At 39.3% G+C, this 18,477-nt stretch overlaps 1 protein-coding gene and 1 long non-coding RNA gene across 8 annotated transcripts in view; one reads left to right on the top strand and one right to left on the bottom strand.

The window, feature by feature from the left end:
* LOC117826623 overlaps positions 1 to 18,477 on the top strand; it is a 42,870-nt gene that overhangs the window by 318 nt on the left and 24,075 nt on the right. For 3 of the 4 annotated variants that reach the window (XR_004634074.1, XR_004634071.1, XR_004634072.1), the window contains exon 2: positions 2,104 to 2,214. This is a non-coding gene — a long non-coding RNA (uncharacterized LOC117826623). Of the gene's footprint in view, positions 1 to 2,103; positions 2,215 to 5,578; positions 6,058 to 18,477 lie in introns of those variants that run through there. The other variant, XR_004634073.1, reaches the window with a different exon arrangement.
* Positions 14,373 to 18,477, bottom strand: part of LOC117826614 (cAMP-specific 3',5'-cyclic phosphodiesterase 4B-like) — a 74,797-nt gene continuing 70,692 nt past the window's right edge. For 3 of the 4 annotated variants that reach the window (XM_034702797.1, XM_034702796.1, XM_034702798.1), the window contains 6 exons: positions 18,015 to 18,179; positions 17,619 to 17,718; positions 17,291 to 17,445; positions 17,069 to 17,191; positions 16,803 to 16,985; positions 14,375 to 16,702 (listed from right to left, as the gene is read on the bottom strand). In XM_034702797.1, the coding sequence (XP_034558688.1) occupies positions 16,343 to 16,702; positions 16,803 to 16,985; positions 17,069 to 17,191; positions 17,291 to 17,445; positions 17,619 to 17,718; positions 18,015 to 18,179 (1,086 nt within the window). In that variant the 3' untranslated portion in view covers positions 14,375 to 16,342. Of the gene's footprint in view, positions 16,703 to 16,802; positions 16,986 to 17,068; positions 17,192 to 17,290; positions 17,446 to 17,618; positions 17,719 to 18,014; positions 18,180 to 18,477 lie in introns of all 4 variants that reach the window. The other variant, XM_034702799.1, reaches the window with a different exon arrangement.

Raw genomic sequence — 18,477 nt, 5'->3', positions numbered from 1 at the left:
AGAACAGCGACACCCACTGGTGAAACGAGTGTAATACATTTAGAGTAATAATAATAATAATAATAATAATAATAATAATAATAATAATAATAATAATAATAATAATAATAATAATAATATTAATAATAATAATAATAATACTAATGATGATAATGATAAGAATAAGAATAATAACTTTATTTATTTACACCGTGTTCCAAATTATTATGCAAGTTGCATTTAGTGAATATTTTAAAAACTATGTTAACAGTTGTTTTCAAATGTGTTAGGAGGTCAGATAGTGAATATATTTCTTCAACTGTGTGGTTAAAATGAAGCTTTTCAGCTGTATTTTAAAATAAATGCAGAATCTGCAGCGATGAGTGAAACTATTGTGCAAGTTGGGGATAAGAGCATATAACTTGTGAAATTTAAAAACTAGTCACCATTTTAAACATTCTGTTGATTGAAAATAATAATATTTACTACAACTGTATTTAAACTTCAACAAAAACAATAGTTTTCTTTACATTTGTATACAAAATTGTGTAAATGTCTTTGAAACATTTCAAATCTAAAGTGTTTCTCAAATGTCCAATATAACCTCCATTTCTTTCAGTGAGGGTCAGAGGTCACTGGTAAACAGATTTAGTGAGGCTTCTGATGACTTCTCTGCTGACACTGTGAGCTGTACCTTGTATGGCTTTCCAAAGATGCTCTTTTGGGCTCTATTTCTTGCCATTACTGTAAATTATCTCCTTTATTACAAAGTGCTTTGACAAACAAAGCATGGTTCAAATGACATAGCAAAGATTCTGAACGACAGGGAGGAGGAATTTTAACAGTACAAAACAAAATGCAACGCAAGAGGTTAAAAGGAATAGACGTCAATTATACAGAATAAAGTGGTGGGACAATAGACCAGTACAATCATTTTTGAGAGGTTTTTCAAGGATAAGTAAATACATAATAATAAATAAATAGAAATGGATAAGTAAATAAAAGCATTAAAAGGACAATAAAAGACGTTTTCAGGGTAAGAGGACGCCATCACATCGGGAAAATTAGAAAAAGTGTTCAGGATAAATTAGAAACAAAAAAATTATTAAATGAAATAAAGAGATAAATAAATAAATAATAATAATAATAATAATAATAATAATAATAATAATAATAATAATACATTGAACAATAAATAATCAAATAAATGTAAAACAATTAATTAGTTGGATAAAATCTAAAAATAATAAAGCAAATTTAAGTAAAAACAGTAAGAATCATAATGTCCCAAAAAAGTCGCAGTATGGTAATTCCTTCTCTGGCCACAAGGCGTCACTGTGGTACTGCAAAATAACTAATGTAGTGCTTCTAAAAACACATCACAGGTGGAAGCAGTATGACAAAAGGAAAAAACATGTATTAACCCTCCTGTTATGTTCGTTTCTTTGGGACAGCAATAATGTTCCTGGGTCAACTTGACCCAGACCATATTTAATTATAAAAAAGTGTCAAAACCTCCAAAAATCCCAATAAATGTTTTGTTAAATTATCATTATCAACTCCATTACTAACCATTTAAATCAATATTCAGTGCAATGGTGTTCTTTAACTCTCACAGATCATGGCTCATTGAGGATAATTCACTCGTTTTTCATGAAAATTCATGTTAAAACTTTTTTCTAATGTACCTTGGAAAGACCTAAATTTAAATAGAATAATTTTACATGACATAGATTTTTGTTTATTGTATTTTAAATTTTGATTTAATTTTTTTTTTTATTAAGTGATCTTTATAAATAAACACGAGACACCTCTTCTGTCACATGATGCCCAGATGTTTACGCTGTATTTAGCTGGTTTGGAAGTCATATATTGCCTAAAATGGAAGGAACCTCTGAATGCCATGAGCCTTTCATCCACTGTGAACTTATGGCCTGGGTTAATGAAAGAGAAAATGAAAAACCCAGTTTCAAGAAAAGAAATATAATAAACCTGTCCACAAAGCAGTGTTCTTGTTCATTTTCTATTTTCTATGTCTTCCAAATTCAATAGTTTTCATTAATATTTTAGTATTATCATAATAACCAATGGAATATATAACAATAAGTCATATTGTTTCTACAGTGGTGCAACAGGGAGTCAAAATGGTCATTCCCTTTCCGTCACACATCTAATGCCGGGATAACCAAAGAGGTGTGTTGTTCCCAAATTCACAAAGGAACCCTTGATTCTTCAGTAAGTGCTGCTTAAACACTGAAAGCTAACTCCTTGCATTTATTTGTATATCACCTGTACTTTTTTTAATAGTTGTGTGCCTAGCAGTGAGTAAGAGTATTGATTGCACATGCCTAAGGGCCTGTGTGAGCATGACTTCAAAAAAAAAAAGATCTTACATTTGCTCTCACTGGTTCCAAATTTCCGTCCCCTGCTAACAGCTCCAGAGAGCAAAAATGAGAGTCAAATAAAGGTTTAGTCTTTGAAATATTTTGCTCTGAGCCACCAACAGAGAGTGACAGAAAGAATGAGAAAGACAGGGAAATCAGCCATCTGCTGCCAAAGCTTTAATGACATCGACCGACATGGTAGAGTGGAGACAAGGCATGGCATCTCTGGGTTTACTCTGATCTGCACGTACGCCCGTCTGCTATGTTCCCACTTGTCTGCAAGACGCTGGGCATACGTTCACATATCAGCAGAGCTGTTAGCTACTGTACACAGAGGCTGTTTATAGATTCCCTCTGATTTCCTTACCTGGCTTAATGGTGTCTTTTTTTAGTTCAGACAAAGTAAATATGAACTTGTGTTATTATTAATGGACTATAATGAAATACACTTTTTTTTGTAATGCATTCAGCTTAAATCCTTCAATCCATGCCACTCTATGATTCTATTCCACTACATTTCAAAGACGTTTTTGTTATGGACGGCTGTCTTTTTTTATGTTTTACTAGAATCAATTTAATGGGCTTTGGATGGGAAAACAGTCTGTGCATGGGGTGAGTAAAGGGTGCAGAACACACCGGCTGCATTGCTTTACAGGAACCTATTGTCACCTGACAATGGTTTTGCTTTAATTGATCTCTATAAACACAGGTCTGCATGCAGTGGAAGCTCACATTCTGTTCTTTGACGTCACAAAACACCAACTCAAGTTGCCAGTTGGCGTTAGGTAACAATGTAACATCAAGATAAGTGATGACCTATTGACCTTAATCAAAACCTGTATTTCACCGGGTTTGCCAAAAACTTTTCTGTCGCTCCTGGAGGTTATATAGCTCACATGATCTGGCTGTGTTAAATACCTGATTCTGATTGGTCAAAACCTCATAACACTAGTGATTGATTCTTACCAGCAAAAGTGATGCTTAGGACAACCTGATTACACAAGTCGTATTTCACCCTCCTGTTATGTTCCGGGTCAGATTGACCCATTTCAAAGTACAAAAAAAAAAAATGTTAAAAGTATTTTTTTGATATGAATCTTCTGCTTGCCTTAATTAGCATAATCAACACATAGAATAAAAATTTAAGATATTTGCAACCCCCCCTGCATGTCTATATTACATAGATACTGATTGTAGGTCAACTTGACCCGGCAGTCAAAGTGGAGGCTAAAAGAAGTTAGAAGTTTCAAATACTAATTGTTTTTTTGCAACTGTGTGACATATTTCATCTCAATCACAAACACACACATGAAAAGCGAGTGAGTTATCCTCATTGAACTGTGATCTGTGAGAGTTAAAGAACACCATTGCACTAAATATTGATTTAAATGGTTAGCAATGGAGTTAATAACGAGATTTAAAAAATTGTATTGGGATTTTTTGGGGTTCTGACACTTTTGGATGATTAAATATGCCCCGGGTCAATTTGACCCAGGAAGATTATTGCTGTCCCTGAGAAATAACAGGGGGATTAACCAATCCACATAAAGGAGTCTGGCACATTTCACCTCTGCCTGTTGACACTGTGGCAATAATACTGTTTTTTGTTAGCATTCAAAACTGGTAGGCTAAACAAATTAAGGATACTTTTAATATACTTTTACACATTTATTTGGAGAACATGAAACTTTTGATTGAGGAGCTATAGGGGCCCAAATAACTCTGACAGAGAAAAGTGGAGCAAGATCCTGTCCTGCAATCAAGACAACAACAGGAGAACTGGTGAGTGTGTCTCTAAGTTGCTGATCACTATCAAGTGACATAAAAACCAAGAGCAGTCGTGACAATAACAAAAATGTGAAAGGTTGTGACATTTGACTCATTTCTGTTCAAAGGTGTGTTAACTTCAAAGTTCAGAGGAGGATGAGAGCTGAGTAAGGACAGAACTGGTGACATAAATACAGAGGTGTCAAAAGTATTCACATTCATTACTCAGGTAGAAGTATAGATTCTAGGGTTTAAAAAGACTTCTGTAGAAGTTGAAGTATAAGCTCAAGCTTTTTGCTCAAGTAAAACTATAAAAGTACTGGTTTCAAAACTACTTAAAGTGTAAAAGTAAAAGTAATATAAAGGGGAAAAATGCAATTAAGGACAAGAGCTTAGGTTGTGCCACAGGGGCCTATAGTGCACTACCCCACCTCCCCAAAAAAACATGTTTCTAAAGGCCATAATGACTATAATGTTATATTAATATGTTGATGTTGAAATATTTGGGTTGCACCTGTTTCAGCCGCGGAAGATATGATGACTAGTTGCCTATAAGTGTTGTAATGGTGCAAAAACTCCAGTAAAGTATAGATACCCTAAATTTCTACTTAAGTAAAGTAACAAAGTATTTGTACTTGGTTATTTGACATCTCTGCATAAATATTCCCAGAGAAGTCCTGTTCACCTTGTCTAACATTACCATCAATGCAAATGTTCACTTTAATGTTTAAGACTGATGATATCTGTTAGTCGAGTAATCAGAGAGACTATTTTTTTAGATGGAAAAAAATATATTTTTAAATCAATACACTCATATTCACATCAGTGTTTCGTGTCAGCTTGTTTGTGTCTTTGGGTGGCTGATAATTGGGATGATGTTTAGTAAGCCGGTGGTTACCCAGACAGGAAACCTTTGAGGTTGAGTGTCAGGGTCCTGCCCACCCTGAGCTTCATTCTCTCCTAACTTCTCGTCAAGATCCTCCTGTTGTGTTTTGTAAGCTCTACAGGAAGCTCCAAAAAGAATTGAAACTTATTCAGAATTATCTTATTTCAAGGGTTTTTAAGCATTTAATGATTCCCCAGTTGACTCCCTAGAGGAGGTGACTCCTAGCTTGAGAAACACTGCTAGTTTTATAAAGTAGTTAAAGCTACATCAAACAAAATGATGATTTAACACAGGTAATGTGTAACAGTGACATAAAGTCATTTTGCTTTTAAAAGAAGACATTTCTGAGTATCATTCTGGTACCTTTAGGTAAAGTTATAGTTGTTTTCTTCCTCTGCACATTAAACACTAAAGGGATGTTTACACCACTTACAATGCACATTCCACACATGCGCACACATGCACACACAGATAACTTACAAGAAATTGCCCGACCCACAATGCATTTTGCTTTTTGGACAGCCCAGTCACAACAGCCTCTCTTATCTGCATCCTCCATCAGGTCCAAAAACAGTGCAACGTGCAGCCAGGCCCACGTTTGAGCAGCCCGATGCCGACATAGAGGGCAGAGTCTGGGGAGGCAAGAACAGCTGTCTCCCTGGGTCAGGGTGGAGGGGAAAACACAGCAGCCTTATCGCTCCTGTAATACAGCACAGTTCAGTGAGCACAGAGGAAGCCGGGGCAGTGCTCGCAGACTGTGACGCTGTCAGATCCTTACTGGAATTCACAGCAACAACAACAACGACGACTCTGACTCATCTCTTTTCTTGAATGTTGGCAAGAAAAAAATATAGTTTCAGTAAGATCAAAAAGGGGAAAAAATTAGTAAGAGCTGAAGCAAGCTATGAATTTAACCGGGGGGCAGACATCGATAACTTCATTTTTCATAACCTGTGAAAAAAGTTGATTAAAGGAGTTCCTGTACATAATGGAGGTGTGGAAAACACAGCACCATATTAAGCTAAAACTGTTAGCTATTCATTACTGTCAGCTAAATAAATCTCCTCATTACATTAAGGCTAATAACTTCTATGATTTATACTGATTTTTTTATTTTATTCATACAGTCTATGTAACTACCACTTTCAGCTATTTCCACCACTCATCTGTTTCTTCTACCCCACAATCCACAGCCTTCCACACTGTTAGCTAAATTATAACTATTCAGTCTTTAGGCCTTATTAGCATATATTTTCAACATTCATCAGTTGCTATTAGTTAAAATGTCCACCAGCCATTAATGACGTTTTGCTAACTCTTCAGACCATTAACAATTACTGTCAGCTTTCTAGTTCAACTAGTTATCTTAGGCCGTTTGCAGTGGCCCTGAAGTGCAAATCACAACGGCAATTCAGAAAACACAATGGAGACAGTAGTGTTTTCTGATTTGCCCTTGTGATGTGCACTTCAGGGCCACTGTACGTTTTGTGATATTCATCTGCTATGTTAAGATAACTACCTCGACCATTCATCAATGGAGCAATGTTTCCGAGCTCAGGCTTGCAACTAAAATCTCTTAGTTTAAGCTAACTATTCAAATAATTTATACATTACTATTTGCTATCTCCACCTTTTACCTTTTACTTTTAGTTTAAATGTCCACTTATTACCCACTACTTTTAGTTAACAAGTACTTTAGATTACCATTCCCACTATGTATCCATAACTTTAAGCTAACAACAACCATTCAATCATTTGCAGTTCCTGTAAGCTAACTTTTCCCCTCGCTTTTAGCCATTTCTGCCACTCAACTCCTTGCATTTATCAAACAGTTTCAACCCCTCTATTTTGATGACTATTTCCAACAATGTTAAATAACTTTAAGCCAACTTTCTCAGTATTAGCCTATTACTTTTAGCCAACTATTTCTATACTTTGTATACTTCGCAGCTGACTAGTTCAACAAGAAAAATGAGGAGTTAACACTGTCTTTGTATGATTTTAACTTTTCCAGTCCATAGTATTGACAACTAGTGATGTCACGTCCATTTATATGATAGTTCATGGTTATAATTAATCATTTTAATTGATCAAAATAGGTGGCAAACTGTTGAAAATCTTAATCCTGAGAGTTTATTTATGTGACCTTTAATAGATTTTGCAGTGAGACGGTTTTGTTTATCTCACCCTTATACATGTGGTATTTTGATATTTTCATACTGTGTGGGCCTCTCCTCTCTCTTTGCCTCTTTCGGTCTCTTTCCCTCTACCACAGACTGTGCCACTGCAAAGCATGTTTCACATCTCCTCCCACGCACTCGCTCACTATGACACACGAGAGAGCCACAGAGTCGTACGCTCTACCTGTTTTCTCTCTATCTCTGTGGCTTTGTGTCAAATAAGGACGATTATTGATTGAGGCAAAAGCAGTAGAAGGGCATGTGGATTAGACGTGATTTGGATTGTATGGTGTATCTCAATCCACGGAGACACATTTTGAGCTTTTCTTTGTGGGAGCAGAAGATTGGTGGAAATTTGATATAAAATCTTGATTTGAATTAGTTTAAATGTTTACCTGCATATACATTAATTGCCACATCCATAAGTATGGTTGTGCGATACCAGCGTAGTTTTTTTTTCATTTGTATTTCTTTGACAAACAAGTCCGACTGTGTCCCCACAGGGGTGTTCCCTTCTATGTCCGAACAATTCCCAGCCAGCTGTGCTCTGGATGAAGAGCCCAGAGGAATCAGCACAAATGTCAGGCTGGCGCCATGTCTTTAAATGCATCACAATAAATGTGATGTGACACTGACAAGTGCTTTACACAAAGGCTAAAACCCAAGCAGGGCCTCAATGTTTTATCAGGAACAGAATACACCTTTCAGTGAAATAAGTCAAGAACACAAGACGGATATATTCGTCCACATAGTTACCTTTAAAGTCTACATGCTGTGTATTTGTTTCAACAAGGATGAGTACCATGATGCAATAGAGGAGGATCCCCTTCCCCTTTTTGACACTTTCACTGCGTTTGCTCATTCTGTGGATTATATAATGGCTGCCATATGAAATCTATGTATATGGAGATATTTGAGACACTTGCATGCAAAGAAAAGAAACCATTGAGAGAAGAACAATGGCATATCTATGACGACTGCCGCCATGTTTGATAACATGATGATTTGTGACAATTTTCTGGGAAGGACATATCCTGTTATTGTCTAAATCCTTTATTTTAAACTCCACACACAACACACACACACATAGAAGAGGCCCAAGAGGAAGACAACTGCCTCATCTCATCTTTTTCCAGATTCATCATTTTCTTTAGAGCTGTACTCTGCTGCAAACTTCCTTACCGATCTGTCTCCGCCACTCTGAGTTGATCTTTGCCATTTACACACAGGCCTGCACTGTTATTGAATTATCCTGGAATGCCCCATATTACCCAGCCATCCTGCTTGGTGACTACAGTCCTCACCGTCAACCCAACTAAAAACAAACAGCAGCTGGCGGGGAGAAACTGCAGGAAGACATTTGTTTTCATAAAGTGGATATGGAGAGAGCAGGTTTGTTTTGCTGGAAGTGGTTCTCTTCCTCTCCTGCCTCGGCCTCGGGGCTATGGATGCTTTCAGGGCTTGGCTGGTGGAGTGGAGAAACGAGGTGGACTGGCTGTCAGCTGGATCTCCTGGCAGTAAAAGCCGCCGGCCCAGCCTGAACCGGGTGGCTCACAGACAACAGGGCCAGTCTCCTGACGTCAGACGCCAACAGACCACAAGACCTGTGTTAGAGTTTTAAACAAACTTGCTGCCCATTGCCATGGCAGTACGGACCACCACCATGGAAAACGCTCGTCTTTGTCTGTGCCCGTGTTTAGCATAAACAGCTGCCTTGTTTCTGCTGAATCCAGAGAAAGGAGAAGATGGTTCAGGTTTCTTGCTGTCATTCAGACATCCAGACACTGAAACTTATACAAATATCTCCACAAACTTTTGCAACTCAAAAACAAGTACAAACAAAACATTTTATGTAACGCAGGTTGAATCCATGTCAGAACATTTTTCATTATCTTGGGAACAAAAGACCTCTATTACCACTGCGTGTTTCATAAATTACCAGGCAGTTTTCATAGCTGATTAATGAGTCCACCAGATTATAGCCATAAAATACTTGGCAGATTCAGAGGGACTAATAACAGATTATGCAACCATGACGAATATCTGTGGATCCCATTTGTACATACTAGTGTCAGTGTGCCCTCCCATTGATACCACTTGTACATGTCGTACTAGGCATGTTGAACTAGTCTCAGTGACTTCACCTGTTAGTTTTTTGAATAATTGTAACAATAATAATAACTGGTGTTTATATAGCGCCTTTCAAGAAACCCTAGGTCGCTTCACAGGGTCAGGTAGGAGGTCTGGGGGGTAGGTGGGGATAACACTAACACTAACACTAAGGCCTTGAGGAAAAGGTGTGTTTTGACAGCTTTTTCAAAACTGTCCAGGGTTGGGGCGCTGCAGATGTCAGGAGGGAGAGAGTTCCACAGAGTGGGGACTGCCACAATGAAGGTTCTGTCTCCAAAAGTCTGCAGCTTAGTCCGGGGGGAGGAGAAGAGACCCAGGTCCGAAGACTGTAGGTTCCGACGCTGGTCGCCAATATTCAAAATGCTGACTCAATTTATATCTGTCCACATAGAAACCGGGACAGAGGTGGAGCTGAGGCAGGCTTTGAGCCTCCTGGAAAACAGCTACAACAATGAGAACAACAAATTCACCTGTCAGTTGACCCAACTTGCTCCTAACTATGTCAACTTATGTGTAACCCTTAGCCTTTATACCATCTTAATAGTTGCCTAATGAAATAGAAAAATTGACCTCTATAAAGTGTGTGCTAATAAATGAATGAGCTACATAGACCACATCTTTTATTTACTAGGCTGTTAATGTGAGCATTGGAGAGAGACTGTTGTCCTGGTCACAGCAGTTGCTGGTTTGACTCCCGACCTCAACCGTATGCTGCATGTCTTCCCCACTCTCTGCTTTTATAACCTCCTGTCTCTCTTTAGCTATCCTATCCAATGAAGGTGAAAATTTGCCAAAAATATAACTTTTAAAAAAACTTGTGAAACATGTTGTGATGTTTTGAGGCATTTTGTCTGTAATTAATTGCAGCATTTGAATATTACAATAATAATAGTTGCCACTGTTGTGAGCATTTTTATAATCCTTAGCTTCTTACAGTACATGTTTTATAAGATGAAATCTAAGTTGTTTATCACATTTACATGCAGCACAATCACTTTACGGGTCCAGTGCTGACATTCATCAGTAACAAAGCCTCTGTATTGAGCTAATATTGTCCCAAAACAATATCCAAACGGGTAAAAAGATGTACAAATGAGAATTCTGATTTGTACACAGTTCCATTTATGCAAACACTCAGATCTGCTAATAAGTAGGCCAATCCAATTGAATCTAAGCACCCTGGAATATGCACAAATATTTGTGTATTTGTACACAAATCCAAGCATTTGTGGATCAACTTACGCATTAGTGGATTAATATTCACATTTGCAAATTGTTTTGTAACAGTATTAGCTCCATACATCTGGTCAGAAACTGGTTAGTAACACAGCTTCGGGATCGTCAACTGATTTAACCCACGGCACTGAGTGTGACTGGGTGTAACAGTGTGACTGGGTGTAACAGTTTTTGTACCACAGAAAAAACAAAGCAAAAAAGCATTCATCAAGTATTGGATTGATTGAAAGATCACTAGTTCAAGGAACGATAAGAACCCCATGAATGATAATTCATTTTTTAAATGGATTTATAGACGCCTTTCTGGACACCCGAGGTCACCTTACAACATAACAATAATAAAAGCAACACTCAACAGTAAATAAATACATACATTAGAATAAAGATACTATACTAGAAAAATGAAAGGGGGAGGGGAAGTCATTCCAGTCCCAAAGAGACGGATTAGGGTGCGTACGCTTGGTGGAAAAGGTGAGTTTTGAGGCAGGATTTGAAGGCGGTGAGAGAGGTGGGATTTTGTACGTCCAGGCGGAGAGAGTTCCAGAGGCGGGGGGCCGAGTGGCTGAGGGCTCTCGACCCCATGGTGGTCAAGCGAGCAGGTGGGAGGGTGAGTTGGATGGAAGAGGAGGACCTGAGACTACGGGTGGGTATTTTTGTATGGATGAAGTCAATGAGGTACTTTTGATAAACTATGCTAGGGAACAAGTGTGATTGGTCATTAGTGTCTAGCAGTGGCGGTAACAGATCAAATTGAGTTTAAAGTTTGGATGAATTGGCAAGTTAGCAATGTCACACAGGATGCTTGGAATTGGTTGATTTTTTCTATGCTACATTTAAAACGTTGCGAAGGTGTGAAGGACCTGATACTTAACATCAATCCATCAATCATATGTAACACTTGTCTCATCAGAGGTTGCGGTGGAGCTGGAGTCTATCCCGGCTGTCACTTGGAGCGAGTCCAAACACACCCTGGAAACTCCACACAGAGAGACTCCAGCAGGGTGATAAATTGTGTACCTCTTGCTGTGTGGAAACAATGCTAACCACAGCACCTCCCTGCAATGCTAGTATATGACAGCTTTACACAATGTTATCTGTAAAGCGCTAAACTTTGGCATAGCAAAGGCAATGGAGGTGAGATTACATCAGTGAACTTGTTTTTGTTTAAGTCATCCTTTGTCTGTTCTGTTGAAGAAATCATTTTGAAACTTGAATCTGTAAAAATCATCTCTTGTCTTCAAACACGGACTCCTGTTCATCACGTATTCAGATGATTATCTGCATGGGTCAAGGTGCTCTCAGCCATGGGAGAGTGAATGCCCTGAGGGCGCTGCACATAACTTCACTATCTCTAGTCTTCCTGTTTACATTGTGGCCTCAGTGTCCAGTTGAAAATGAAGCCTACTCTGAGGGAAGAAATGTCACTGGTGTCACTGCAGGGAAGTGACGAGGTGCACTGGTTTTCCCCTCAGAGTTGCGAAACTGGAATGGTTGGAAAACTGCATCAGCTGGAATCACAGACTATATAAATAATGAGCAAAGAGACAGTGATGTGACCCATTTATTCATCAGCTACCTTTCAGACACGTCAGTATCAGTAAACTCTCTACTGCAATGTTGGTTTTCGGGAACCTAAAGTTGCCAAAGATTGAGAAGTGGGTGGTACTGAGGAGGACAGAGGTAACAGCGATTGCCTGTTGCTGATTTATTAGCTGGATGATATGCTTGATGCTGCTAAGATTGAAAGGTGCCTCAGAGACTAAGTGGGCTTGTGTTTGTGACGCGTCTTGCCATGAATCAAAAAGTCCAAGGAAAGTTTTCTATTTAATAACAGAACACTCAAAATAATTCAATACTAAAAAAGATCTAAATAAACGATAATAATGACGATGACAGTGGCGGTCAACAAAAAAATATTCAAATCCACTCACCCTCTTTGTATGCCTCCCGCCATCCAGCTGAACAGGTAGATAAAGGTAAACCACACGCATGAACCCAAAACCGGAAATGAAGTAAACCATATAAAGGAAATAATCATGATTAACAAATAAGACCTTGTGGCCCCTACAATGCTAGTTAACCTTTGTTTACCCACAGGATGAGTGCATGGTACTGCCAGTAAAATTATTGTTCTCTCAACCAAATCTCATGTGAATAAACCAGGTAGGTAAAAGTAATAAACCAGGAGCAGTGGCAATGAGTGAAAACAGTTACCTGCTATAAATGAAAACATAAATATTATAATTCTAGGATACAATCTTTGACAGTCTTTTAGTACATTTAAGGGCACATAAATGACATGTTAGTCTGATGTTTAAATCAGAATATTGGTGTCCATCAGACAGCCAGCTGCCCCATCAATTCAACGTGCATTAATTACCTATCCCTCTTTTCTACATTTGCAATGTTTTTTCTACTCATCTTCTCAGTTCTGTTCTGCACATTGTTTTATTCTATGCTACAAGTCTGTGTACATTTTTCACTGCGTCACTGGTTTCGTAAATATTTGTAAATGTACTTATTTAGTTTTGTATATACATCCTAAGATATGTTTATTTCTACTTCTTTAACTTTAATTGCTAATAACTTTTCAATAATTGCTTTATATGCTCTTGTTTGCTTTACACTGTTTGGCACTATCTACTTTGCCACTGTAACACTTAAATTGCCCCGTTGTGGGACGAATAAAAGATTGTCTTATCATATCTTATCTTAATTATATTAACAAACTAAGCCCCTGCTTGTTTATAATTAATCAAAATTTTTAATTTATAAACATTTCATTACCTTATGGTTGGCAACTATTCAGAAATTGGCTTGAAAAGAAAAGAGAAGTATTGTACCAAGATGTAAATGTGTTTATTTCTCCTGTAGAGTTTGATGTTTTAAAACAGGGCCAAACATGGATTGACTCGCTTTTGGAGTTAGGCCCAAGTGGACACTTGAGGAACTGCAGTTTTTGGGACTTCAGTAGTGACTTAATTAACCAGCTTTAGGGCTGAGCTAAGTTTAAACCAAGCGGCAACGTCCGGTCTAAAAATATGAGTCCAATGTGGAAGTGTTATAAACTGCAGTTCATTCGGCGGCTGCTTCCGGCTGGCTGCAGAAACACCGGAAACCACATACACACCAATTCAAAAAAGCCGATCTTTACAGCAGAAATGAACATGTTTACAGCCTGGTACAAAAGATGAGTGTAGTTTGGATAACTCATTTCTGGATCGGCACACACTGTAGGGGGGGATGAATTTTTTTCTAACGCGGCAATTTCGAAAGATATTGAGATTATGAGTCTTCCAATGAGAGGCACAGCTGACTTAATTGACAGGCGGGAACACTGTAGCTGTTGGTTGGGAGGCTCAAAGCCCGCCTCTTTAAGTCACAATCGGCGACAGCAGCAATATGGCTGCCGCCGCTGATTGGCCTCAAAACAGCGCTTCAGAAACAGATGGGTGACGTCACGGATACTACGTCCATATTTTATACAGTCTATGAATGTACCAAGCTGTAAATGTGTTTATTTCTGCTGTAGAGTTTGATGTTTTAAAACAGGACTCAACATGGATTGACTCACTTTTGGAGTTAGGCCCAAGTGGACACTTGAGGAACTGCAGTTTTTGGGACTTCAGTAGTGACTTTATTAATCAGCCTTTGGACTGCACAAGGTTTAAACTCTGATTGTAAAATTCTATATTTTATCTTCTTTTTGTAACTCGTGAGAATATGCATAATATATGAAATTCAGGTTCTTCATATCATTTATATGAAGATTTTTTTCATGTAAACGAACCAACGACAAAGACCAGAGAATTCTGTAATACATGCCCATTTTAATTATCTGATAGAAAACATTTGTTGAGCACAACATACACCGTTTTACAATATATTGTGAAGAAACACTGAAAAAATATATTTGAAACATGTTATATATTTCAGCAAATATTCCTTTAGCTGTACAATGACCCGTCACCGTACACGATCTACTGCAGCACATATTCAGTCTTCATAATCCGCCTGGAACCAAAGACACAAACAAAAGCCAGACTTCTTCTGCACCCCACGTGGGGTGCGTTGTTGGATCATTGGACTGTACAAACATTTCGAACGTTACATTTCAAATCGTCAAAATTTAACTGCATAACTTCTCGTTATGGTCTTGTAGCAAAGTAGCTTGTTGATTACAATAAATCAGAACCACCGGACAAGTTCAGTCAGACTGTAGCATGTGGTAGTGCATATAAATAATGACAAATATACAGGAAATATTAACAATCAATACCAATATTATCATATACAAGAATGAGATAATAAATAGACTGTTACAAACAGCTGAAGGGTCAGCCAGACTGTGCAACTCTGTGACCACTTACACACACTCTCTCATGCACACACACACTCACACATATCATGTAATGACATGATAGTCTTCTACTCTGAAGGTTGCACCTCACACGTGGTACCTTTAAGGTAGTGTTGGACAGATCAGCAACCAGCTGCTGAACTGTCGACTTTTTCAAAGTGCTGGAATAAAAACTACAGGACACGATTATTTTATCCCTAACAGGTGTGTCTTCTTCAAATGAGCACACAGTCTTACAGTCATTCAAAAGGTCAAAATGAGTCACGGTGTTTGCACGACAATGAATGATTTCAAACGGGACGGGGTGTTTGTGAGAGTTACTGAAGAGTTACACAACGGAAGCAGATTACCTATGATGGTACTATAGCTTTGTACAAAATTAAACAGAGGGGTTTGTTCATTTATTGTGACACAAAATATTGTTTTGTTATTAATTATTCATCTAGCTACAAGAACTGATCAGTTTTAGGTTTTGGTTGTACCATGAGTTGCTCTTAGGCATGGGTCCAAACTTTTCAGAGGTGGCAGTGAAATCTTTGAACAATCTTTGGATTTTTTTGTTATTAAGTTGTTGGACATTTTTGGACGATTTACGAGGAATCTGATGCTTATGGGATGGATTATTAGAAAACAGCTAAATGAATCAGATCTAATTGTCATTTTGGTTTCGCACGTTTACGTCACTGTGAGTTATTGAAGTTCTCCACACTCTCTGCTGCCACAAAGTGCAAAATGTGCTGGGAAGTCAACTGATTTTTAAAAATATACATCCACCGGACATTTTTTTGTTCAAGAACAAGCTTATTATATTGCAGGAACATCAGGAAGACTGTGTGAGACAAGTGTGTCTGCTTTGTAGAAAATTTGACACATTTTACAGCTACATGAATGTGTTCAATAAATTATAAAAACACTTACAAAAAGACACGGTCGTTAAAAAAAAAAGGCACACAACTTTTTTCCTTAGACAAGTGATAAAAAAAAACTACTTGGCTACACATAACTCTACAAGTAGTTTTGGTTGGACGCTTTAACAGGTGGCATCCGATCCCGACACGATATGAAGAATGAACATAAAAAACATCCTGAAGTGCAAGTTTGGAAGTTGTTAGTCCCAGTACTCAAGACACAAACCGTCCATTCCACCTTCTTTGTGAGAGCAAAGATTCAGCCTTACAGCCCAACAGCAGTCCCTTCTTAAAGAGCAGACCTTCTGCTCCTCAAGCTCCCTTCAAGGGGGCTTAAAACAAACTGCCACAGGGTTACCTAGCCTTGTTTGCAGGGGTGCCCCACATTCAGTTAGGCCCTCTTTGCCAGGCAGCTCAACAGAGCCAGATTGCAGGATTTCTCCACTGCAATAAAATGCATTCAGCCAAAAACAGCAAAAACCAGCAGCACTCTAAAAGCGCCGTCTGTCCAGCTATGTTTCTTCAGGCGAGTCGTCACGTGTTGTTATTTCAACCCCGCCTTCTTCTGAGGGATCGTCTTGAAATGCAAGATTTGTCTCCATCATCCCAACCTCTTCGTCTCTGTCACCGCCCTGATCGTCCAGCGTCAGTTCAAACTGAAATTTACTTGGCGCAGGTCCTCCCTCTAGCTCCCCAAGCGGGCCGCCCTCCCCGTCACTGCTGTAGAAAGGAGGGGAGGGGCTCTGTGGGATCATGCTCTGGTACCAGTTCCTGTTGTCTTCCAGTGTGTCCAGGATGTCCTGGGCGTCAGGGTGGACCAGGTCAGCCCACGTCTCCCACAGAGGGTGGACGATGTAATCAATGAAGCCAACCTGGGAGGGAAAAAAAACAGGATGTCAGTAAAAATAAAAAACAATGCTAACTATTTTTTATTTCATGAAAACTATTTCTGAAACTGGATGTGTTCTGTACCTGTGTCCTCTCCACTGACGCTGTGTGTTTGTCACACATGGGGCTGATTTCCATTCCCCTCTCCCTCTCTCGGTCTCCCTGGTGGAAGAACTCGTCCATGATCCTGTCTGTCCACTGTCTGTACAGGTCCAGAGGTTTGGTGGGGTTGCTCAGGTCCGCACAGTGAACCATGTTACGCAAAACCTGCAGGAACATATGAATAATTAAACACATTGCATCTCTCAGACTGTCTGCTTTACGTGTGTGTGCCTGATTGAGCCTCTTACCTGCATCCTGTCTGTGTAGTTGTCCAGCAGTAGTACTCCAGAGCTCGTCACTTTTTTGGTTTCTACCATCGTCTTCAGATCGGCCAGCAGGCTCATGTGTTTGGACATGTCTGTCGCCAAAACCTAGAAGAGTGAGGAAAGACACAGAGGCGGTGTAAGACTTAAAGCCATAAAGAAGTCAAAGCATCGCAGTGAAAGCTAAAAAATGAGACGTTTTCTCACCATGTCTATGACCATCCTGCGCAGCGACTGCCTCTGCTTCTTGCTGAGGTTTTGGAAGATGTCGCAGTTGTCTTCCTGCAGCAGCTTGAAGCCCACAGCCAGGTGGTGGTTCTCCAGCACTGACTCATCGTTGTACATCAGAGCCAGTTCAGAGTCTGAAGGGAGAGGAGAGAGGGGAAACTTTAAAATGAGCTCTGTGCAACATCCCAAAAAACTCCATGGTGTAATGCTTGGATGCACATCCCTTTAAAACCTGCACATATTTCCTGTTTTGTAAAATGTAGAGTAAATAAATGGAGGTGGTGCGAATCCAGTTAAGAGGACTTACTGGTGTTGATGAGGAACTGGTTGGACACTCCTGGGTGGTCCACGTCATGAATGGCTGCAGCGAAAATGGCTGCCAGGATCTCCAGATCGGTGAAGACCTCCTGCATTCACAGAAAAGGAGGAAATAAAACAAACAGATGAGCCTCACAGGAAACAAACTGGATGAGCAAGGTGTCCAGTAATTGTATGAGGCCAGCCGGTCTTTTTATGTGTCATCCTCTCCGGCATGCAGTTTCAAGGGCATGCCAGCAGTAGTGACGTTAATGCCAGTCAGATAATTACAACACAATACAGCGACTGAGAAAAGGTGTGGGTTATAATACCAAACTTAAATTGTCAACAACTTAATTAAACACTAATTAGACAATGAACGGGAAAAATAATCTAAATGGCTTACATCCAGTGCAGGCGTGGACAGGAGGATGTGTGTGGACTGTGTTACATCGGCGGCGTGCAAGCTGTTGTGGTACGCCACGTCTGAGTGATAGTGTCCCTCCAGGGTCAGCATGAACGTCACAAAGGTGTCTGTTGGAATCTTGAATGTCCTCATCAGGTCTCGCTCCTGAACGATGAAAAGAAGGAAAAACAACAATCGTGAGAAGGGGGTGAAGATGTTACAGCATGTTGTGCAGTGATTGTAATTGTCTAGGGGGGAGAAATGTTCTGACCCTTAAGTCTATTTTGAATCCATAATCTGCAAAAGTGTGACTCATTTTCTACTAGAATGGCATAAAGTGAGGATGATTCACAGCTTCAGCTGCTGATGTCACTCCAGCAGATGTTCCAGAAGCAACACTGATAGCTGAGCATACTGTACTGTACACGCTGACGCTGGCTGAGACTCATGTTTACTGCAGCCG

This window comes from Notolabrus celidotus, chromosome 15, assembly GCF_009762535.1.
Source record: "Notolabrus celidotus isolate fNotCel1 chromosome 15, fNotCel1.pri, whole genome shotgun sequence".
Taxonomy (NCBI): Eukaryota; Metazoa; Chordata; class Actinopteri; order Labriformes; family Labridae; genus Notolabrus; species Notolabrus celidotus.
This window is presented reverse-complemented; position numbering and strand designations above follow the sequence as displayed.